Source organism: Rhinatrema bivittatum, chromosome 4, assembly GCF_901001135.1.
Source record: "Rhinatrema bivittatum chromosome 4, aRhiBiv1.1, whole genome shotgun sequence".
NCBI lineage: Eukaryota > Metazoa > Chordata > Amphibia > Gymnophiona > Rhinatrematidae > Rhinatrema > Rhinatrema bivittatum.
This window is the reverse complement of record NC_042618.1, coordinates 131,957,660-131,981,739: the sequence shown is the minus strand read 5'-3', so window position 1 is coordinate 131,981,739 and position 24,080 is coordinate 131,957,660. Positions and strand designations below refer to the sequence as shown.

Here is a 24,080-nt window from a genome sequence, read left to right as displayed (position 1 = left end):
TGTGAGCTTCTTAATGTAGCATATAAATTAAATAAAATAAATTACTCGTTTACATGCTGTTTTATAAACATCAGACGTGCATATTTTTGCTTTCCACATATATTTGTGTAAAAAGTGGGCAGTTTAAGGACATTCTGGAGCAAGGCCAACATTTCCATGCATAAGTTGCTATTTTAAAAGACACATGTAGATTTGTCAACTTACTTGTGGAATTTTACACCTGCCAATTATCTTGCATACGTCATATTAAATGTGTAAATTATGTAAGTTGGCTGGATGGCAGGCCTGGGTGAATTGGGGGGAGTTCAGGCTGAAGAACCAGGAGGGTCTCAATGACCTGGAGAAAGACTGGGCAAACTGGTGGAGTAATTGGTAAAACTGGTAATGTCAATTATGTGCATGTTTTAAAATATTCTGATTTATGAAGTAAGTCCTACTTTATTTTTGCACGTAAAATATATGCACATATATTTTTTAAATAGGTATAAAAAGTACGCATGTTCAGTGCATTGAAATACTCCCTTTCAATGCATTGCACGTAATCATATATGCGCATGTATGTTGCGAGGTAGATATATGCGTATTTTTTAATATGTGCATATGTGAGGGTTATAAGATACTATTGTAAATCTACCTATAAATGCACATATATGTCATTGCGCTTAGTTGTTTGAAAGTTATCCCTCCTGTGTGTAAAGTTTCTGTGTAGCCTAGTGGTTAGAGCAGTGGGCTATAGACCAGGGTTTGAGTCCTTGTGTCACTCCTTGTGACCTTGGGCACGTCACTTTACCCTCTATTGTCTCAAGTACAAACTTAGGGGGCTGATGCAAAAAACTTGTGCTGTGTATTCAGTGCCTGCTTTCATAACATGCCCCCAGGCATTTCTCCTGGGGGTGTGATGCAATATTTAAATTAGGGCTCACGGCGTCAAGGAGGCGCTAGCTGGAAAGAGGTCTGCTGTGGTGGCTGTCCGCTGGTTAAGAAAACGGATGCTGAATTTATCAGCGTCCCCTTTTCGTAACCAGCGCACATGCAGGGATTAGGAAAATGGACACTGATTCAGCATCCATTCTCCCACCCTGACTACTGGCACCAGAAGGAGTGTATAAAATCAATATTAAAGTGTCGGGCACTTAATATTAATTTATTCACTTATTGTGGATTGGTCCCTTTACTGTCACATGTCAGTGAAAGGACCAATCTCCTTTCAAAAGGCTGTCCTGAAAGGGGATTGGTCCTTTCACTGACAAATGTCAGTGAAAAGGACCAATGGGCAATAAGTGAAGGAGTGAATAAATTAATATTACATGCCCGACACTTTAATATTGATTGTATATATTCCTGCTGCCGGTAGTCATGTTCGGAGAATGGATGCTGAATTAACCAGCGTCCATTTTCCAAACCCCTGCCAGTGCTTTTTTTAAACTTTTTTTTTTAAATTATTTTTTTAAAGAGTTGTTCCTCCCATTTAAGTAGGAGGCAGTCAGAAAAGCAGTTTTTTCTGCTTTTCTGTACTAGTTTTAGTAGGGCTCAGCAACATGCGTCCTAGACGCACATTTTCTTTTTGCATAGGGAGTGAATAGCTAACAGCTTCATTCACATGCATTTGCATGTGATGAGTGCTATTAGTTTCACTCCGTGTTGGACATGCATTGTAGAGGCACTAATCCCTAAGGGGATTAGTTAGCGCCTCTACAACCTGCGTCCAACTGCAGGTTATACAGTGCGCTGAGCTCAGCGCCCTGTATTGCATCGGCCCGTTAGATTGTAAGCCCTCTGGGGATAGGGAAATACCTACAGTACCTGAATGTAATCCACTTTCAAGTGCTGAAAAAAAGTGGAAAAAGCGGAATATAAATCTAAATACATAAAAATATTTGTGCAGATATTTTAGCAGATGTAACTTGTGTGGGTAGGTGTGGGATAATTTTTAAAGCAGACTTCTGTGCATAAATCCACTATGAATAATAGTGAAATGAATAAGTGTATTTACCAACTTTTTAAAGTGCGATGGTACAAAATTACCCCATTATTGTTTAAAAATTTTTTTTACATTTGTTGGAGATAAAACTGGATGGACTGGAAAGCAAAAGGAATTTAAACATGTATGAGCCTCAACTCCATCGAAATTGGCAGGGGTAAAAATGGGTGTCTCAGTTTAAGAGGGTATAGGTTAAGCATAGAGGAAAGTTAGCTGACACTAGAGATCAGATAGGGTCTATGACCTTGCAGTCAGTAGTGAAAATAGATAACTAGGTCAGGTTTGAGCCGTGCAAGTGGTGCATGTCCACATCATGACCAGTTTCACCAGTTTTTCCACCAGTTCGCCCAGTCTAGAGCTAGGTCCTCCAACCCCCCCCCCCCCAGTTGTTTAGCTTGCACTCCCCCCAGTTACTCCAGATGGTTTAAACTCTCAGGGATGCCTGTTGTCTTTTTTTTAACGTACACCTCCTCCACAGCAGACGTATACTTACACGGCACTGGACCTGGGTGCGCATCCAGGCATGTAGGTGCTTGCACGCACATCTCTTGACCATGCCCCGGATATGCCCATGCCCTGCCCACACCACGCCCCTTTTTTCTTCAGTGCGATATGAGCACATGCACGCGCATCCCCCCTCCCTCCACTTTATAAAATTGGGTGGACACACGCATGTGTTAGATGCACACCCATCTCCCGATTTTGGCGCGAGCATCTCTTTTAAAAGTCACCTCTAAATGTCTAACTTAGAAGAGTTAAAATTCATTTCAAACTAGAAATGGTTTCAATCTGTAAGGGTTCCCTTTGGCACCTATGAGAGAGTGGCTGGCCCTACTATGGAATAATGACATTCTCTGATATAGAGAAAAAAATGACAGGAGTCGAGTGGCACCTTATGGACTAACCAGTTTATAAAAGCATGAGCCTTGTCAGATGCATGAGCTGATGCTATAACAGACTAACATGGCTATCCCTCTGGTACAAATGTTCCTGTACAGAGAGGCAGGTATAGGTGGTAGTGCAGATCTTGCGAAAAGTTTAGTCTAAGCTTTCCCCCTGGTGAGGAAAGGAGCTCGAGAGACTAAACCCTGCCATGAAGCATAGGGACTGTCTCAGAAACTGGAGAAGAGAGAGAGAGAGAGAGAGAGAATATAGTGCTTTCCCTGGGTGGGGAAGGAGCTACAGGAGCCAGCTTCTGCCTGAACAGCAGGGCCTCTTCAGTTCTGTTTCTGAGAGAGGAGGAAGGAAGAAATCAGAGGTTTTCCATACAGAAGGCAGAGAGAAAGAAGCTGAGCCTGGGATTCTAATGAGTTAAGAATTTTGAGACTGACAAGAAGGGAGCTAGTCCTATGACAGGTCAGCTCCTAGTCCTAAATGGGATTAAATTCTTTGAAAGCCAGAAATTAAGGGGTAGATTTTAAAACGCGTGCACGCGTGCGCGCACGCGCTGATTTTATAACGTGCACGCACCAGCGCGCACGTTATAAAATCCGTGGGCCGCGTGTATGTGTGGGTGGTGCGCGCAAGGGGGGAGAATTAATGCAAACTCTGCAAGGCTACGCATTCGGGCCTTCCCCAGTTCCCTCCCAGTCTGCTCCAATTAAGGAGCGGAGTGGGAGGGAACTTTCCTACTCCCCTACCTAAACTCCTTCCCTCTTCCCCTCTCTTCTCCTCTCCTCCCCACCCCCTAAACCCTACCTATCTTTTTATTTTTGTTTTATAAATTACTTCAGGTCCCCAGGCAGAAATAAGTTGCACGCGCCAGCCAGCTGCCAGCGCACGAGTCTTCAGGACAGCATTCAGTGGAGCTGTCCCGGTCTGTGTCCCCCAGCCCAGCAATTGTGCGCATACCAGGGTTTATGCGTGTGGCCGGGCCTCTTTGAAAATTCGCTCAGCCACACGCAAGGCCCGGCCACTCGCATAGGCCTCTGAAAATCTACCCGAAAGTGTCTTTCGGGGAGAACTGACGTGATAAGTAACGAGCAGGGGGTTGCTGTAACAAGCAGAGATAATTCCAGGATCCCAGGTCTTCTGCTGCGCAGGGTTGTGGAGGACATTGTGCCAGCCTGTGGAAGTGGCTGCCAGTAGTTCAGTGAATAAAATGCATGTGGGTAGGGTTATATTAACTTTGCTGTTCATCAGTGACCTCATGCTGCTCGGTTTCTATAGAAGCAAAGAATTGTGCCTGGATGGTTTGCTTGTCAATAGTTTAATTGCTATAAATTTCTTCAGTAAAGAGATTATTTTTCTTCGGTAACCACAAAATCCAGTGTGCCATGCATTACTTGGAGAGAATAACAGATGAACTACTGGGTGCCTGTGTCCCAATTCACCAGAGGGCTTGAGAGATTGTCTTTCTGTAGCAAGAACTTAGTATGATAAAGGTTGGTTTTTTTTTTTTTTTTGCATTACCAATAAGCCGGGTGGTTTCAAATTTATCATATGTGTCAGTTTTTCTCTGTGCTGGAGACCATGGGATAGTCTTAACTGCCTTCCTAATGAATGCACTTTTCTCATTGTAGTCTTTATTTTCTTTTGGAAAGTGAGGCTCTGAGGATCAGGGTACATTGAGATGACATAGGGGCTAGAACCCCAGGGCTGGACTGATATATTAGTAAAGAAAGTTAAATGGGGTCTAATGTCAGTGGAGCTCAGCACTATTAACATTTTTGTGGTATTGCTTTAACTGAAAATTTTGTGGGTTGTAGGGATCTGTTGACAATGGACAAAGGCTCATCACTGCAATTTTTGACCATTATCAGTTTTGAACACTTTTGTAAGACAAAAGTCCTGCTTTTTGTTCTGAAGAAGACAAGTTACAAATTCCAGAATACTTCAGTCTAAGAAGTAAACAGTTAGGTTTGGCCCCAAAATTGCATAATTGGCATGACTGCGAATACTATCAATTCTTAAGCTAATCATGCTAATATTGAGAAGAGACACTGTACAGTAGATGAGTTACTGCATAATGGTTTAGATTTAGGACTCATCAGTCCATAAATCCTCCTGTGAGCACATAATACAGTATGCTGCAAATTATGCCTGCTGGGGTGCACTGCGCTTTTATGGAAACACTAATTATAACCCTGGAATATGATTTAAAAAACAAAAGCAGTTTCTAAAAATCTTCTCTCCTTTGCTGACATATCCTCTTTACCTTCTCCCTTGACCAGCGTGAACTGCAGCATTGTGCAGTGCAGTGAAAGCTGTTGTTCAATATTGATTTATGGTACGGTGCTGCATTGCTAATAACTTGCCTACCTTGTCCAGAATGCACTGAAATAACCCTGCAATGTCACCAGAATAATGCAGCTCAAATACCACAAACTAATGGAGAGCTAAGGGAGCAAAACCAAGCAAGATTATTACCATCTCCCTTCCTTGGATTGATTTAACTCTAATTTCTGATGAAGTATTAGTATTTAAAGGGTTTTCTTCGGAGTCTTTCTTAGCATCCCAAATCTGAATTGGGTTGCTGTTAAGCCTTGTTCAGCCATCCTGCTGCCACCCTGTACAACATGAGCAACTGACAAAGAAACTTGGGCACACTTTAAAATTGAGCAGCATGTATAGAATAAGAGGTACACATTTCTTTTCTGGAAGGTTATGACAATTAAAGAAATAAAATATACTACAGAAAGACAAAATTAAAGGGAGACCTAGTGTTATCAGAATCCCTAGTAAATATTAGATCAAAGAACAACATGGTTACCAAATTCAATAACTTTATTATAATAAAAACCCAAGGGGTGAATTTCAGTAAGAAACCACAGTTTCCTTTCCTGTGTTTGCCATGTTGACATACAAAGGACCTCACTTGCCAAAGTTCACCATACAGTTAGTAGCCTTGTCACTCACTTATACTTTATAAAATCAAAGGGTATGCACGTACGTCCAGAATCCATCCCTGGAACAGCTTTCCCCTATGTGCATAAAAGTACCTGCAACAGTGTGTATGCAATGTCATTTTACACACGCATCAACTGTGCAGTTTTCTGAAGGGCCATTTCTGTGGGTAAAGCTCTCCTTTATCTGCAGACATCCCTTTGAAAATTATCCTCCCTTATAACATGTAAGTAATCCTTTAATTACAGCCAACTATAAAAATCGACTGACTTTTCAGTAGATCCAAAACAGCATAATGTTAATGCCCTTATTAAGACTCAGAATATTTGGCTTTACCCTCTTCATACAATGGGAAATATAGAGATTATTTATTAGATGAGTATTTATACAAAGTCAAATAAAATTCACCAATTCAACATGAACTCTAACAAATTCAGTTCACATCTTCTGGAATTAGCATTCCCTCATCAAGAACTGATTTTCTTATAACCATCAATAACTATCGGTGTACGCCGATTTTATAACATGCGCACGCAGCCGTGCGCATAATAAAATCCAGGGTTGGCGCGCACAAGGGGGTGCACACTAATGCACCTAGCGCGCTCTGAGCCCTAGGGGAGCCCCGATGGCTTTCCCCATTCCCTCCGAGGCCGCTCCGAAATCGGAGCGGCCTCGGAGGAACTTTCCTTTGGCCCCCCCCCACCTTCCCCTCCCTAACCATCCCCCCAGCCCCAAAATAAATAAAACCCTTACCTTTGTTGCAGATGTTACACCTGCCAGAGGCGTAACTTGCGCGCACCGGCCAAGTGCCGGCGCGTGATCCCCTGGCTCAGCAGCCTAGCAGAGGCCTCTGGTCATGCCCCCGCCCCTGGACCACCCTGTGCCGCCCCTTTTTTCAAGCCCCGGGACATACGCGCATTCTGGGGCTTGTACGCGTCGCTGGGCCTATGCAAAATAGGCTCGGCGCGCGCAGAAGCGGGTTTAAAAGGTTACGGGCGTAACCCTTTTAAAATCTGCCCCTATGCATATGATATATGTGCGTTTTATGTAATATGTTTATCTTTACCCCTCAACGTATGCACGTATATAGGCAACTGTGTAACTACATGCAATGCGTTGAAACACATATATCAATGCATTGAACATGCATACTTCTACCTATTTTAAAAAAATACAGTGTATATTTTACATGCAAAAGTAAAGTAGGACCTACTCACATGTATCAGGATTTACATGCATAAGTCAGCCAATTTTAAAATATGCGTGTCAAGGAAATTACCAGTTTTACCAATTACTCCACCAGTTCACCCAGTCCTTCTCCAGGTCATGGAGACCCTCTTGGTTCTTCAGCCTGAACTCCCCCCAGTTCACTCAGGCCTCCCACCTGGTCAATAGTGCACAATAAACACGTATAATATCACTTACACCAGATAATTGTCAGGTGTAAAAATGCATGGGTAAGTTGGCAACGGTTTGTGCATAAGTGATTTTCAAAATAGCAACTTAATGCACGTAACTGTTAGCCCACCCTGGAATGCCCCTAAACTGCCCCTATATTATACATGTGCATATGTGTATGCAAAAGTGAATATACAGACTTATTTTGTAAAATACAAAATATGCAAGTAGAGGCTACTTAATGCATATATAGGCTAATTTTTACATGTGTAAATTTTTGAAGATTCACCTGGAAGGATTGTACACAGCCCGCAAATGACTGCCACTGCAAATTAAAATTTTCTCAAGGGCACCACTCCTTTTCACTTGCTGCTTTTGTAGCAGCAACTAACATCAACTACCTAATTTGAGTTTATCTCAAATATGCTATAAACTATGAGCCCCCCACAAAATGTATATTTGTTGAACTAATATTAGGCACATACAGTGTTGTTCAAGTGGACCCTTGGGCCTAGGTGGAGTTGGCGCAACCCACAGGGAAGAACCCTGTAAGTCCCCACCATTGGCAGGTGGAGCTTGCTAGAGCAGAGGCCCAACAGGAACTTCACCAATTCCAGCCCTCGTTGAACCCTCGGGTGCTGGGGCCAGCTGGACTTAGGCACGGGCCTCTGTGAAGATGTAGATGTTGCATTCGTGCCTCTTCTCGCCCCTCGCTCCACCTTCTCTACCTTGGGAGCGACTCCTTTCGGCTCTGACGGACAGATGCAGCCGTGGCTAGGGATGTGAATCGTTTTAGGACGATTAAAATTATCGTCCGATAATTTTAATATCGTCTTAAACCGTTATGGAACACAATACAATAGAGATTCTAACGATTTATCGTTATAAATCGTTAGAATCGTGAGCCGGCACACTAAAACCCCCTAAAACCCACCCCCGACCCTTTAAATTAAATCCCCCACCCTCCCGAACCCCCCCAAATGAGTTAAATAACCTGCGGGTCCAGCGGCGGTCCGGAACGGCAGCGGTCCGGAACGGGCTCCTGCTCCTGAATCTTGTTGTCTTCAGCCGGCGCCATTTTCCAAAATGGCGCCGAAAAATGGCGGCGGCCATAGACGAACATGATTGGACGGCAGGAGGTCCTTCCGGACCCCCGCTGGACTTTTGGCAAGTCTCGTGGGGGTCAGGAGGCCCCCCACAAGCTGGCCAAAAGTTCCTGGAGGTCCAGCGGGGGTCAGGGAGCGATTTCCCGCCGCGAATCGTTTTCGTACGGAAAATGGCGCCGGCAGGAGATCGACTGCAGGAGGTCGTTCAGCGAGGGTTCCGGCGCCTCGCTGAACGACCTCCTGCAGTCGATCTCCTGCCGGCGCCATTTTCCGTACGAAAACGATTTGCGGCGGGAAATCACTCCCTGACCCCCGCTGGACCTCCAGGAACTTTTGGCCAGCTTGTGGGGGGCCTCCTGACCCCCACGAGACTTGCCAAAAGTCCAGCGGGGGTCCGGAAGGACCTCCTGCCGTCCAATCGTGTTCGTCTATGGCCGCCGCCATTTTTCGGCGCCATTTTGGAAAATGGCGCCGGCTGAAGACAACAAGATTCAGGAGCAGGAGCCCGTTCCGGACCGCTGCCATTCCGGACCGCCGCTGGACCCGCAGGTTATTTAACTCATTTGGGGGGGGGGTTCGGGAGGGTGGGGGATTTAATTTAAAGGGTCGGGGGTGGGTTTTAGGGGGTTTTAATGTGCCGGTTTTGCGATTTTTAGATTTTTAGATTTTTCACGATTTTTCACGATTTTTCACGATATTTTACCCCCCCAAACGGCAACAATACGATTCCCTCCCCCTCCCAGCCGAAATCGATCGTTAAGACGATCGAGGACACGATTCACATCCCTAGCCGTGGCTTCTCTCTGCCTCTTGGTCCCAGTGTCTCCGGGCTGGCTTGACGCTATGAATCCGCCATGTTCCTGATGACATAAGGGCGCGCGCGCTCCAGACTTTGTACTAGCAAGGACGCGAACCTCGGGGCGTCCCCCAGTAGTGACGTCATCCATTTCCACTTTAAAAGGTCTTTGTTTGCTAACCTCTAATGAGTTAGCAAGGAATTCTAACAGGACTTGCATCGGCAGTCCACGATACTAGCAACAGCGATCCGAGTCAGTTAGGGGAATCTTTCTCCACTACTCGGCCTTTTCAAACCTACCAGGAGTACCCGCTCCACAGGGGCTAGGAACCGGTACTCGCTCCACGAGGGCCCATGTTCCTAGAATCCTTTACAGACTCTCTTCTACTCTAGAAGCCATTCCATATACAGCTATTGTGAGTTCTTATTACAGACTGTTTGTAGGAACCAGTGCTCGCCTACGGCTCCTGTTCCTAAATATACTGAAGACTCTCTGTGGCATAGAGACCATTGCAGACATCTACTATTGTGACTGTACCATCTTGTATCTAGTATACCCTGTCTACTCACAACTTCTAGTCTCTCTCTCTACAGCTCAGCGACCCAGAGATTATATTCCAGTATCAGAGGGACTTCAGCCCTGCCGAACACATCAACTCACTACTGCCACCTCTGGTGGTCCAACGTCCAGCCTAATAAAGAACTATTTGTGTTTATGTCATATTCTAGCCTAGCTGGTGGTTCCTCTCAGGATCTCCTCCTGGGGCCGCTGTCATCTGTCATCGGCCCAGGGATTCACCATTTCCTCCAAGTGGTCATTCCTTACACTACTATCACTCTGTGGGAGCCAACCACTACCGACCACTAACACCGCTTACGGAAGTATTATATACATAGCTACCTTCTCTTTCTATGGGACTTGCCAGCAGCCTATATATAATTGGGGAAGCCTAAACTTGAAGCCAGCTTTCAAGAAAGAATTGGAGAAGCAGTACTCCTGGGGATTCAGCTCAAGATATTGGATGTTTGTAGCCCATGGAACCGGCTCACCTTTCTGCCTTGCAGGCTATACCGGGCCTGGCTCAACGCCTTTCAGAACAGCAAGAAACCCTGGAGAAACTTACTGCAGCCTTTCACCAGCTTCATACACAAAAGACTTGAGGCATCCTGAACCAGTGTAGCTTACACTTCATTCTACAACCTTCGTTGTTTCCCACAAGTCTTTCCAAGACAAGTTATATTCTGTCTTATTTGGATGGGAGAGCCTTGTCATGGGCTTCTACCTTGTGGGAATGCAAGGACCCTATCTTGCAGGACATAGAAGGATTTATGGACTTATTTAAATCCGTCTTTGATGACCCTGCTTGTATGACTGTTGCTGGATTGGTTTGGTGGACTTAAAGCTAGGCAACAGATCCCTGGTGGAATTTGCTATTGAATTTAAAACTCTAGCAGCAGAACTGCGTTGGGACCCCAGATGTTATGAGTGCATCCACCACGCCGCTGACGGACCGAGGGTTTGGAGGCCTTCGGGTTCTGTTGCAGGCGCGAGGAGCGCGGTCGCCTCTAGAGCAGGTGGTGAGCCCTTGGGCCACGGCGGGACTCAGGGAGGAGCCCCAAGCCACACCGTGGGAGGTGAGCCAATGCAGGCATGGAGAGCCAGGCAGGTACTGAAGCAAGAATTAGGAACAGAGTCTGACCCTCAGCCGGACCTGCACGCCCATGGCAACCAACAACGCAATGTTGATTGATGAACGGTCCTCCAACTGTTCTAAGCCCTTTCGGACCTGCCGCTGGGTAACGGCATAGGGCAGCAGGCCGGACAGAGGACGAGGGCAGACAGAGTCCTTAGAACACTGAAGACATCATAGACGAGGGCTGAAGCAAGACATCATAGACAAGAGCTGAAGCAAGACATCATAGACAAGGGCAGGAAGGAAGACATTGGCACTGTCTCTCAGGGTGCCCTACACAGCCAGCATTGCTGGACTGGTCACGGACCACCTTGTCCTACAGTCGCAGGAGCGGGACGAGCACAGGGAAGAGGAAGCGGTGGGTTACTGCACTCCTGGCAGTCTAAGGCAGGTTGCTGCACTCCTGGCAGCCTAAAGCAGGGTGCTGCACTCCTGGCAACCTAAGGCAAGCAGGGACATCAGGAACTGGATCAGGAATAAACATCAAGGCAACATCCGGAACAAACATCAAGGCAACAGGCAGAGACAGGACAGGGAGCCATCGAAGCAAAGACGACCACGGAGGACCTGGATCGAGGAAGGAGCACAGACAACTGTGAGACTCAATCCGAAGGCAAACAGGAACTGAAGTGAAAGTCCTTTTATACTGCTGTATGCAGGCAACTCCCTGGGAGGAGTTCACCTGGACCGCCCCTTGCTGGCCCTTTAACTGAGGTGGAGTGCCGTGGGCCGGCCCCTAGGGAGAAGGGCGTGGCTGGAACCAGGAAGTCCAAGCAAGCACAAGCAAGCCACAGGCAGCCTCAAGAACAGCTAGGCCTCCCAGGCCCTAGAGCAAATCCTGGATAGTACGCAGGCGAGGCCCTGGCTTTGGAGTGGCCTCCGGAGGAGAAGGTAAGATGCCTCCTGTGGCGCAGCAACAGGGGGGATCGCAACACCAGATGTCTGAAGACACTCTTTTGCAGAGGCCTGTTCACTCGCATAAAGGATGAGTTGGCTGCTCGTCAGACACCTGACTCGCTGGAAGAACTGATATCCTTAGCCACTCGGATTAACTGGCGGCTCCGAGACAAGGTGAAGGGACTCCGGCCTAAGGTGTTACCTGGGTTAAAACCAACCAGTGCTCCTGCACTCACAAGGGGAACAGCACCTCCTGCTGTGGAGAAGAAGGAACCAAAGGAATCTGGTCGTGGTCACTTGACGTCTAAAGAGAGAAGATATAGAAGGAAGAACGGCCTGTGCATGTACTGTAGTCAGCCAGGCCATGATGTTTCTGTCTGCCCTAGTTGTCTGGAAAACGGACAAGCCTGAGTCCCGTGGGAGGACTGTTCTTGGGCTATACAGCAATATCTCCTCCACTCTCTCGTCCAGTCTCGATGAACCCTGAACCAGTGATGGTTCAAACCTCTGCCCTGAAGGACTCAGGGGCAGGAGACAACTACCATCTCAGAGTTTTTGTGGAATACCTGAGGAGTCCATGTGGTAAATTTGAAGATCCAATATTGTATCACACTATGAAGTGGGCCTTGGATGATTCTTTTCACCACTTCTTTTGAGGATCTTATCAACATCACCAGCAGTTTTTCTAAATTCTGCAGGTAGTCACAGCGGTTGCTATGCATGCCATAGCTAGGTTGCGCTCTTCATCTACTATGTCTTCTTGGATTACAAATTTGAGAAAACTACTACACTCTACCTACTTGGAAGTCGTGCTGAACGACTACAGCACTGTTGATTCCAAAGTAGAAGTCATCGCTACCTCTCAATTTTGTGTTGGTCCACTCGGAGGTTTACAGCACTGTTGATTCTGAAGAAAGAAGACATTCCTAGCTACCAGTATTGCGATTGGCCTACTCGGAAGTCGTGCTGGGGTTACAGCACTGTTTCATTCCGAAGAAGATATCTCTATTCATCAACCTTACTTAAAGATTACTCGGAAGTCGTGTCCATAACCCATGGCACTGGTTGATTCCGAGGAAAGAAAAAAGATGTTTCTACTCATCAACTTCGTTGGATCATTCAGAAGTCGTGCTGGGGGTTTACAGCACCGTTTGATTCCGAGGATGAAGATTTATCCATCCATCAGCCTGTTCGTTTTGCTGCCATCATCAACATCTCTCTTCCAGCATCCTGCGGAAGAGCTTCATTCGAAGTGGATATTGGACCAATCTCTACATCACCACTTCCACTGAAGCCTCAGTGATTTCCACGGCAGCCCTCTCATTGCTGCTGACGTCATTAGTCATTCTACTAGATTCTTCAAATCTACATCTATCTGTGTTATACGGACTTGAACTCAAGACTTTGAGACCTTGGATGTTTGAACAGAGACTAAACTTTGTTTGCCTGAAAAGGCTTCGACTCCAAATCCATCTTTGGGATCCTTAGACCTATTGGATAAGAGATGCTCATCAGTTCCACCTCGCGCATCTCTGGTACTTAAACTGGTACCCGAAGAGATCGCCCTTTGAAGGGGGGTACGTTCATGCCTCTTCTCGCCCCTCGCTCCACCCTCTCTACCTTGGGAGCGACTCTCTTCGGCTCTGATGGACAGATGCAGCTGCGGCTTCTCTCTGCTTATTGGTCCCGGTGTCCCCGGGCTGGCTTGACGCTACGGATCCGCCATGTTCCTGATGACATAAGGGCACGCGCACGCTCCAGACTTTGTACCAGCATGGGCGTGAACCTCGGGGGCGTCCCCCCGTAGTGACGTCATCCATTTCCACTTTAAAAGGTCTAATGAGTTAGCAAGGAACTTCAACAGGACTTGCTTCGGCAGTCCACGATACCTGCAACAACGATCCGAGTCAGCTAGGGGAATCCTTCTCCACTGCTCGGCCTTTTCAAACTTATCAGGAGTACCCGCTCCACGGGAGCTCCGCTCTCTCTTCTTGATTTCAGATTGCCAAGATGGGATCCGGTACTCGCTCCTCGAGGGCCTACGTCCCTAAATACTCAGAAGACTCCTCATTGCCTGGAAGCGATCGCAGGCGTGAACACAGTGAGTTCTATTGTAGATAGGAATCTGTACTCGCTCCACAAGGGCCTACATTCCTATAGCTCCGAAGACTCCCTTCCGTCCAAGACGTTTTCGCAGGTACGGAGATCAAGAGTTCTATTGGCAAGATTGCAGATTGCTCCATGAGGGCCCATGTTTATAGAATCCTATACAGACTCTCTTCTACTCTAGAAGCCATTCCATATACAGCTATTGTAAGTTCTTATTACAGATTGCTATCTTCTTCCTGGCAGGAGCATCTAACAGCAGTTCGCTAACAGATTACTAACTCCACCCTCCTGGCGGGGTAAGCACTACAGATAGCTAACTCCTCCCCTCTGGAGGAGCAGATCATGACAGATTGCTAACTCCTTCCCCTTTCAGGAGAAAAGCAGAATAGATTGCTAACTCCGCCCTCCTGGTGGGGTGAGCGATAACAGATTTCTAACTCCTCCCCTCTGGAGGAGGAGAGCGTAACAGTAGATCCATCATGTAGGGTGTTACAGGCCAGCAGGAGAGAAACTGAGTCAGTTCAAGCGGTGGTCAGGGCAAGCATCAGGCAGCAGAGACTGCTACAGGCTGTGGTCAGAGGCAGGCAGAGTTCATCCAGTGTGGTGGTCCGGGCAGAGGTCTGGGCAGGCAGAGTTCAAGCAAGTCGAAGAGCAGGCAGTGGTTGAAAGGCAGGCGGAGGTCAAGCAGCATGGAAGTCCAATCTGAAGTCAAAGCCAGGTCTCCAATCCGAAGTCAAAACCAGGAGTCCAATCCAAAGGGCGAGGAGAAGAGGAACAACAGGACAGGCAAGATGCTGAAGACAGACAAAGGAAGGCAGACCACAAAGACAAGAACTCGGGAGAAGACCAGACTTGTGGGGGGACCAGGAACAGGACATAGGAACTCAAGATGACACACAGTGAAACCAGGAACACGGAGACAAGGATCAGGTTCAGGAACCAGGAACACAGGGGCAAACTGCTACTCTAATGGAGGTGACCTATTGCCAAGGCATCTGAGGGGCATCAGAGGAAGCCTTAAATAGGGAGCTGCTTGTAACATCATCATAGGGTGCCATGGGAATTTTCTCACCGCAGGCGCTTTAAATGGCAGCGAGTTTGGCGCGCGTGTGCCTAAGGTCACCCAAGACAGCTGGCAGCGGTGATCCTCAGGCTGGCACATTGGGCCTGTTCAGGCACGGTGGCCTGCTGCGCTTCTGTCCAGGGGGCCTGCCCCGATGCTGGAGGATCCTGCCTGTGACTTGGGGCTGGAGGTAAGAGCAGCTGGCCGCAGGTCCATCCCATGACCAGCCAAACGCAAAAACAGTATTTATGCCAGGTCTCAAATATCGAGACTTCTCTAGTCTGAAAACCTGTAGTTGGACCAACTAATGAAGACCACCCTGTGGACGCCAATGCTATCAGAACCGCTGATAAATATGAGACCCAAAGCAAATATTTTCTAAATTCAGTAACTATTATAAAAACCCTGCAGTTATATTCCTTAGCAATCATCACTGAAGACCAAGATCTAGAATGCAAAACCAAAGTATGGCCACAAAATACAGAAAGCATAAAATTACCAGGAACAGTAGGCCAGATCGATCCATCTGCCAACTGAAAGAACTCAGAAATGGATAGGGGTCTCTGTGACATGCTTTGTATGTCACTTACAGTTAAAATGTTTCTTGTATGTGACCCTGCCTTTTGGTACTTTTGCATTAACTCTACAACTAGTCACTCTCAATCGCCCCCTTCTTGTGTCCGGTCATGAATTGCTTATGTGCCAGGTTTCTGCGCTACTTGCAGTTACTTCTCGTGTGCATTATCTTCAGTTTCACTGTCCAGAGCATCCAAGACTCCTTTTCCTCCCTGCACATTTTCTGCAGGGTCTGCTGGAGTTTCTTTAAGGTGATAAAATGTTCCCATCCCGGTGCTAGCAGTGATTTCAACATCAAAGCACACTGCAGTCCTAACACCTAAGAACAGGATCAAAATTGGAAGCACTAGAATAAAAAATAGACAAGTGAATATTTTGAAGAATTTAGCTATTACTATTGTTATGTGTGTGTGTATAATATATCTTTCATTTTCACACTCTCCTTATATATCTATCTATCTATATATATCGAGAGAGAGAGAGATGTATATATTTAAACCTATATCTGTATATTCTATATTTCTTTGAGACATACATTTATTATTTATGAATAAATATTCCTAAATGGTTCCATCAGCAGTTGGTGATTTACACTAGTGTACATTTATACTGAGAGAAATAAAATGTATGCATATTTTAAGTAATGCATTCTTTTTTTTTATAGATGGAACGAGTGGAGCAGGAAGGTTGGCAGGCTTTTTCAACATAGAAAGATGCACTGTGTTTGCATGACCCGAAGATCATTATTAAATGTTTGAGTATGCCAATCTAGAATTCTGACCCATTGAATATGAAATTAACAACCTAAATGGGTAGTTCTACAGTTCTAAACTATTGCAGCCAAAGCCTATAGTCAACCCAGCTGCCATGAATGAGACCGACCCTATTGATTATGTATGAGAACTAATTGTACATATAGATATTTCAGACAGAAGCCTGTGGGCAATGTATGTGGCAGTGTACGAAGAATAGCAACTCAAATTCAGAGAGATGAACAAAATCTGCAGGATGATGCTGACTTGCAAAATGGTGTCAAGAAGGAGTTCTTGGACCAGTTGTGGATATTTCAGATACTACAGTATATTCTACATTTACCTTTCTTCCACACTGCATTTCAAGTGTATTTTACATACATTCCAAGATGGCTGATGCATTTTAATAAACTAGTTTCCAAATGCATTAGGGGAGAAACTTTAAATACATACTAGGGGCCCAATTTTGACCTTTGGAAAAAAAATTGCATAAATCAGGTGTTATGAATTTAATCTATTATAAAGACAGAATGGAAGAGGCCCATTATACATATTAGAGATGGGTGAACCTCTTCCAGCCTGGTTCAGATTTACAAATGTCTGTCCTAATTTTACTCTGATAAGCAAAGTAAATTTTATGTATTTATTTTGAAGTTTTTGAAATAGATTTACACTGATCATGTTTATGAGAGTATTTTCAAGTTCAATATATCTGAAAAATAGTGAAAATCATTGAATATATCAGCTACAAACATGAATCAATGAATATGAATGCTCATTTCAGATCAAACAGATTTCAACTGCGTGAATATGAATCACCAGTGGTTTGGAATTATTGAAGTTCAGGTCACTCATGGAAGCAGTTCATGCATCCTTACTTTGAGCAGAATAGTAACTGTAAGAAGGGGTGTAGTGCTACGCTTTCCATAATCAGTAAGCCATAATTAAACCTAACAGAAGTACTGTACTCTCTTTCAAAAGGTTATCTATAATTATGTGTTTATGGGTAACATTTTGTGGAAGGAGGACCTTGAAAAGTTTCTATTTCAATTTCTCTTCCCTGAAATTGTATTGTTCTGGTTATTCAGATCCATAGCTGACACCTGCTACTTAATGCTATTATAGTTGGTGACATTTGTTGTCATTAATAACGAGTCACAAAATTAATTTTGCGAAGATTGGCTTAGAGAAGTTAAGTCAGATGTAATCTGATTTGAATCCGTGATCTGAATTCCTTATAGTTCCTTGTCATTTACCTGGCTGTGATATAGGCGTGCAGGGCATGTTTACCTCAGTATGAAGGAGAGATATACTTACACTTTGTTTTTCATTTTCAACTGGATCACTGCTTATACTGAGGTGAAGTCAAGGGTCAAGAGAAGAATTGGACTTTATGGGACTGTGATCTCCTCCTAGCGTGCATTAACCACTGTCAAATGCTGAACTCAATGTGGAGTTAAGGAACATGAGTGTGAAGTTGCTTGGGGCAGATCAGGTTAGTGATTTTTCTTGCTCCCAACATCATACCAATAAGGCTCACAGGACAAAAATATTAAACTAGGTTTCTCTTCAAAAGAAATATGTAATATGTAAGGAAGGAAGTAAAACGTTGCCTTTGTATGGGTTTTTTGGAGTTACCCTATTAAAAACAATCTCAAGTTCTACTCATTTTCAATAATGCTCCATGTAGGACCATAGCGGACCTTTACCCTGAGGCTGACCCTATAGGTGCAAGATAGGGGAAATTATTGTGTCTTCAGACAGATGGAAGGATTGAACCAGGCCCTAAGTGCTTTTTACATGGATTTAAAAGCTCTAAAAACAAACTTTCAAATCTATCCACGATACAGCATTTACGTGCACAAGTGGTCACACAGAGGTTCATATTCAAAAGTATTAGCCACCTAATTCAGAAGTTAGCCAGCTAAATGAATATTAGGGCACATGTCTGGCTAAATTCTAGCTTCCTAATAAGTTAGGTGACTAGAATTGAGCCAGCTGAGTTAGGGGTGTTCCGAGGGCATAACTGAGAGGAGTTGAGTTAGCCGGCTAAATTAACCGGCTAACTCCAATATTCAGAATAAGCTGGATGACTTAGCTGGCTAAGTCTGCTCGGGCCAAAGAGCCATCCTAAAGTTAGGCATCTATAGTTAGCTGGCTAACTAATTTAGGACCGGATTCATCATTTCGCAATAATTACAGGGAAATGATCGCCCGTGGAAAAAAAAGGGGTGGGGGGGGGGGGGAATAGTGAGCAGGCAGCCGCATCGTGGCGGTGCGTTTTGCTCACCATGGTTGGGGCCGCACTGCCACACTATCACCCCCTTCGTGCCAATAAAATAGCTATAGCTATTTCTGGTGCTAACGTGGGCGATATTGTGCGATACGTTATCGCCCACAGCGCTACAGGCCCCTAAATTTCCTTAACCCCGCCTAAACCTTGCCCAAACTCCTCCCCTTTCCCTAATTTGAATTTCCAAATTGTGATAACGACCCATCGCAATTTGATGAATGACCCTAGATGATAGCCGGCTATATTCAGTAGTGTGGCTGCACTTCCTAATACGCCTCAAAAGTTAACCAGATAAGTTTATGCAGCTAACTTTGCTTTTCGGACTGTATCTGAATATGAACCTCACGAGATTAATACCAGTATTTTATAAACTGTGCACTAAGTACTGTACAGTTTATAAAATATCATGTATATTTCTGGTCCGAAAGTGCACACTAACAGGTGAATTTTCAAAGGAGTTACGTGTGTAAATGTAAGATACTATAGGGCCGATGTAATAAGATCCACGCTGAAATCGGTGCTATTTTTCTGCATGTATTTTTTTTGAGCGCACGTGGCAAAAAGCAGCGGCCCCGTGGGATGTAATAAAGGAAATGTATACAAATGAGATATACGCAGAAAATCCATGCTAACCAAATACACGTGCAATTATTTTATTTATTTATTTATTTATTTATTTGTTTATTTAAATGTTTTTATATACCGAAGTTTAGCTAGCTGCCTTCACTCCGGTTTACAGATACAACAACTTAATACATTTGGAAGTAACTGATATCAAACAAGTTAATTATCAACAAGAATTGATTCAACTTATATAATTTATATCAACTTTTTTAAGTAACGTTGGTGGGTTGGGGTACATAATCTGAATTATGTTATAATGGAAGGAAGAATTATGTTATAACAGAAAGAAGCGAATGTCAGTGCTGGATGAGTACTAATTTTTAGAGATGGCCGGCACCATCTTGTGCTTCTACCATGTGACAGGGGCTGACCAATGGCACCGGTAGCCCCTGTGACATAGTAAGGGCAAAGGCTATCGGCGCCATTTTGAATACTGGCAGCCGACGGTCCGAGTGCAGGAGGTTGCTCCCGGACCCCCACTGGACTTTTGGCAAGTCTTGTGGGGGTCAGGAGGGTTCCCCAAGACTTGCCAAAAGCCCCTGGTGGTCCAGCAGGGGTCTGGGAGCGATCTCCTGCACTCAGGCCATCGGCTGCCAGTAATCAAAATGGCGCCGATAGTCTTTGCCCTTACTATGTCACAGGGGCTACCGGTGCCATTGGTCAGCGCCTGTCACATGGTAGGAGCACAAGATGGCGCCGGCCATCCAGTGCTCCTACCATGTGACAGGGTCCGGCCATTGGCACGGATACCCTGTCACATGGTAAGGGCAAAGGGCCATCGGCACCATTTTGATTAGTGGCAGCCGACGGCCCGGGAGCGGGAGGACGGCCCGGGAGCGGGAGGATGGCCTGGAGCGGGAGATAGCTCCCAGGACCCCCACTGGACCACTAGGTACCTGTAAAATGTTTTTGGGGGCGTCGGGAGTGTGGGGGAAGCTAAGGGGTTAGTTTTAAAGGGTCGGGGTGGGTTTAGGGGTTATTTTTGTGTGCCGTTTTTCCCGCCCTCCCCCAAAACAATAAGGGAACCCCCACGATCAATATCGTGGGGTTTTCCTATCGTTTTGGGGGAGCCCCCGATTTCTGACGATTTTGAAAATATCGACGATATTTTCAATCGTCCGAAGCCCGATTCACATCCCTACTAATTTTAAAGGCCTGTGAGTAGATATATAGTAACGCTCTCTATAATAGTCTTGAGATTGTCATTATATAACCGACGATGGTTATGTGTTGGATATGTTATGTGTGGTTAACCAATTCCATCTTTGAAGGTTTGTCTGAAGATCCATGTTTTGAGCTCTTTTTTAAATGTTTTGGTGTTGCTTTGTGAGCTTAGGTACTCTGGTAGTGAGTTGCAGAGTTTAGGTTCTGCTATGGAGATGGCTCTGTTTCTTATGTTGGTTAGCTTAGCTAAAGGTAGTGATGGGACGTCTAGATGTAATTTTCCTGAGGTCCTTGTGGTGCGTTGTTCCTATATAGAGACCTGCGCACAAACCTGCATAATTATCAGTGCGTGGAGACCTGTGATTGATTCTCGGAGCGAAAGCCTTCCCCTTTCATAAGACAATGAAGAAGTTAATAGTTTGGGAGTGGGACTGAAGATGGGTAGAGAAATGTCTAACCCCTTCATGATCTGACTCCGCCCACATGGGAACTATAACGAATGATGCTGGTGAGCGCGGGAAATGCAGCAGAGATTGTTGACTGTTTAAAGTGACATGTGTTAAATGGAAGTGTAAGGCTCCGAGAAGCTTGACCTGGCCCAGAATGGCACATCCATGTCCACGGATTTCTTCACACAGACTGGGAATAGCCCTGGAGCTCAGGCCCCGGCATCCCCAGCAGTGTTGTCCTCAGGCGGAATATCCACTGCCTGTGTGCCCTTCTGCGAGCAGCTTGAGCCAGGTCAACCTGCTCCTCTCAGGCCCTCCTCTCATCCTCAGCAAGAAACTGCCTTCTCTCAGCCGGTTCTCTTTCTGACCTCTCTCTTCTGTCACGCTGTAAGGCTTATGTTGCTGTTATTCTTCGCCTCCAGAAAGGCGCTTTAACTTAACTCCTGCCTGACCCAGGTGCTGAAAAAAGCCTGCACTGACCGTTCACCCTACTAGCGGGGGTCCCTGCATTGTCTGTGAATAGATAATCGCCTCCGTTACATGGCATTTGCAAGAACTTGTGCAAAACCTGCCCTGTGTTTTTGAAAGGATTCTGCACACGTTTGATCTGTGCCGAACACGTTATTACATATGCGCATAACATTAATGAGGAAAACCATGCGCAATTATGCACGCCAAAAACCACGGCAGGTTTTGCGCGGCTTATTATATCGGCCCCTGTAGTAGTCATTTTCAAAAGCCAATTACCCTTGTTAAGTGCACTTAACGTGGGTAAATCCTATGGATAATTCAATAGCATATACCGTAGCAATTTGCAAAAGCCACTTAATGCAGATAAAATGCATTTACACGTTAAACTCAGTTTTAAGAGGATAAATTTAAAACAAGCGCGAGCCCATATATGCAGCTATTTGGATGTGCATGCATGAACATGTATTTTATATCGTGTGCGCAAATACGTGCACACTGTATAAAGTACACTTAAATCTACCTGACAACATGTTCACATACCTAAAAGATATGCGGCATGTATTTTCAACATAGATGGATAAGTAGCATTTTAACCCATATCCGGCTATCTTAGGGGGTCATTTTTGAAATCACGTTAGGGCCTTATCGCAGGCATGTGATAAAAAATACATTGCAACATGCGTATGCAAATCTGAAAAATGTAGTGAAGTGGGAAGAGTTCATGAAAATGAGGGGTACTTAATGTTGTGTGTGATGATGTAATGCCTGCTATCATGGGATTTAATGCTGGAAATAATTTTTTCCTGGTGTTATTGCTGCAATAGCTGAGTGTTATGGCTGAAATGGGATTTCTGATAAATATTGCAAATCCTGTTTTGGGTGGAGAGAAGGGAGAGGGAGGGGAGAGGCAGCGCCTCTGGGGAGGGACACATATTAGTCAAACTTTTTATACCACTTTAAGAGTGGGCATTCTGAACTCGTGGTGAGGTTTTGGTGGTGTGCTAGCTTTTAGGGGACAGTTTTACATGGTATAAAAAGATGAGATTTGTATAAAGTACTCTCGACCTAGCTGGATGCACTCTCTACCTAGTTCCTATCAAGCTAGCTCGAGAGTACAATGTACAAATCTCATTTTTGTGTACCTTTTATCCCTCCAAATCACATCAAATCTTCACTGATGTCTACTGTGCTGTTTGTACTGCTGACTGTACATGTAAAACCACCCCCGAAAACCTAGGCAACCACCAAAACCTCACTAGTTGCCCCTTTTACAGTGGTATAAATAGTTTATTTATATGAGATCCTTATGCTTTCTCTCTCTGTCTCTAAGCAGCAGCAGCAGCAGCCCAAAGTACAAAAGTACAATAAATTTAACACGTTGCAGTAAAATAGCTATGCAATGTATTATCAGGAAAATTACCCTAACTATGCCCCTTTTTTTATCGCGGGCGCTATTTTCATGAAAATTATAGCAAAATGATAAATCTAGGCCTTAGTTAGCCAGATAAGTAGCGGTTTTTGAGAATTATCCTGTTAAATGGCAGCAAAGCCGCCATTTACCTCGAGAAGTTAGAATTTAACCTGATAAGTAGTGCAAATATCCTATACACGAGTATTTGTGCTCTTAATATTAAGTATTTACACATGGAGATTTCACTCACGTATTTTGCTTAGCACTTGTTGGCTTTTACATGTGTAAATCATCAAATTTTGTAACATGTGTACCTGAAGGAAATTGCCAGTTTTATCAATTAGACCACCAGTTTGCCCAGTCTACCTCTAGGTCATCAAGACCCTCCTGGTTCTTCAGCCTAAATTCCCCCCCAGTTTACCCTGACCCCTCACCCAGTCAGTATTTGGCTATAAAGAATTTTATTCTCTCTTATTCCAGATAATCAGCAGGTGTAAATATGCGCAGGCCTATGTTTGTGTGCTTGCAAAATAAAAAGGAAATAAAGCATCTGGTGAGGTATCTGTCAAAGGTGCAATGCTCCACTTTCCACTCCTGGGAAATCGTGCATGAGCCAGACTGCCCTTCAGTCATTTTCATCCAGATCTGCGCGAAGCTCCTCCCCGATCTGACCACTGAGAGCCTGGTTGATCCTTTTCTTTCGCCCTTCCAGGATAAGAAAAGGAGGAAGATAAGTGTGGTGGAGGAATGGGGTATAGATGTTAAAATGCTTACAGGGTACAATCCCAGGGTGATAAACGGGTGGGTTACTATGCTATTCGAATGGAGGGGGGAGGGGAGGAAGCAGGAGAAGGGAGTGGTTTGGGTGTTGTGCATAGCTTTATGTCTTTTGCCTTGTAGCTGCCCCCTTGAGCATATATCTGGATAGGTGTGGCCCATGAAATGGAAGGTGTGGGCTGTGGAAATACAGTGTCTGGGACCTGGCGATGGAGCAGAGAGTGTGATTCATGGAAATGACCTATTGAAGTGGTGGTTCGATACAGAAGGGTGCCCTGTTGACTTTGGGGTCTGTAGGGCCTATGGACACTATGTGGTGGTGCCACATAGTGTCCATAGGCCAATATATGAGGGTACAGAGTAGAATTTTGGACTCACCAGAGCACTGCCTGAGAAGCAATTGTATATGGAATACTGCAGGGGTCCAGGACAATATCAGAGTGGGGGCAACGAGAGGAAGGAGGTAGATTTAGGGAAGAGAGGCAGAGGGGGAGAGAGGGGTCTGTATGTCTGGTTTTTGCTTTCTTATTTGCGCACGCAGAGGGAGACTGAATGCGCGTTTAGTAGGGAAGAGGGAGAAGGCATAGGGATTTATGTGGGCTGAGGCTGAGGTGGACGGGGGTCCTCTTATACCCTCATGTGACTGCAGTTTTGTTTTGAGGGCAGTTGGATG

The 24,080-nt window shown here is 45.2% G+C and overlaps 1 protein-coding gene across 6 annotated transcripts in view; it reads left to right on the top strand.

Moving 5' to 3' along the window:
• TMEM229B (transmembrane protein 229B) overlaps positions 1 to 24,080 on the top strand; it is a 166,088-nt gene that overhangs the window by 25,445 nt on the left and 116,563 nt on the right. For 3 of the 6 annotated variants that reach the window (XM_029598843.1, XM_029598844.1, XM_029598840.1), the window contains exon 1: positions 14,194 to 17,713. The exons of the other annotated variants lie outside the window; for them this stretch is intronic. In XM_029598843.1, the coding sequence (XP_029454703.1) occupies positions 17,684 to 17,713 (30 nt within the window). In that variant the 5' untranslated portion in view covers positions 14,194 to 17,683. Of the gene's footprint in view, positions 1 to 14,193; positions 17,714 to 24,080 lie in introns of those variants that run through there. 6 annotated transcript variants of the gene reach the window in all.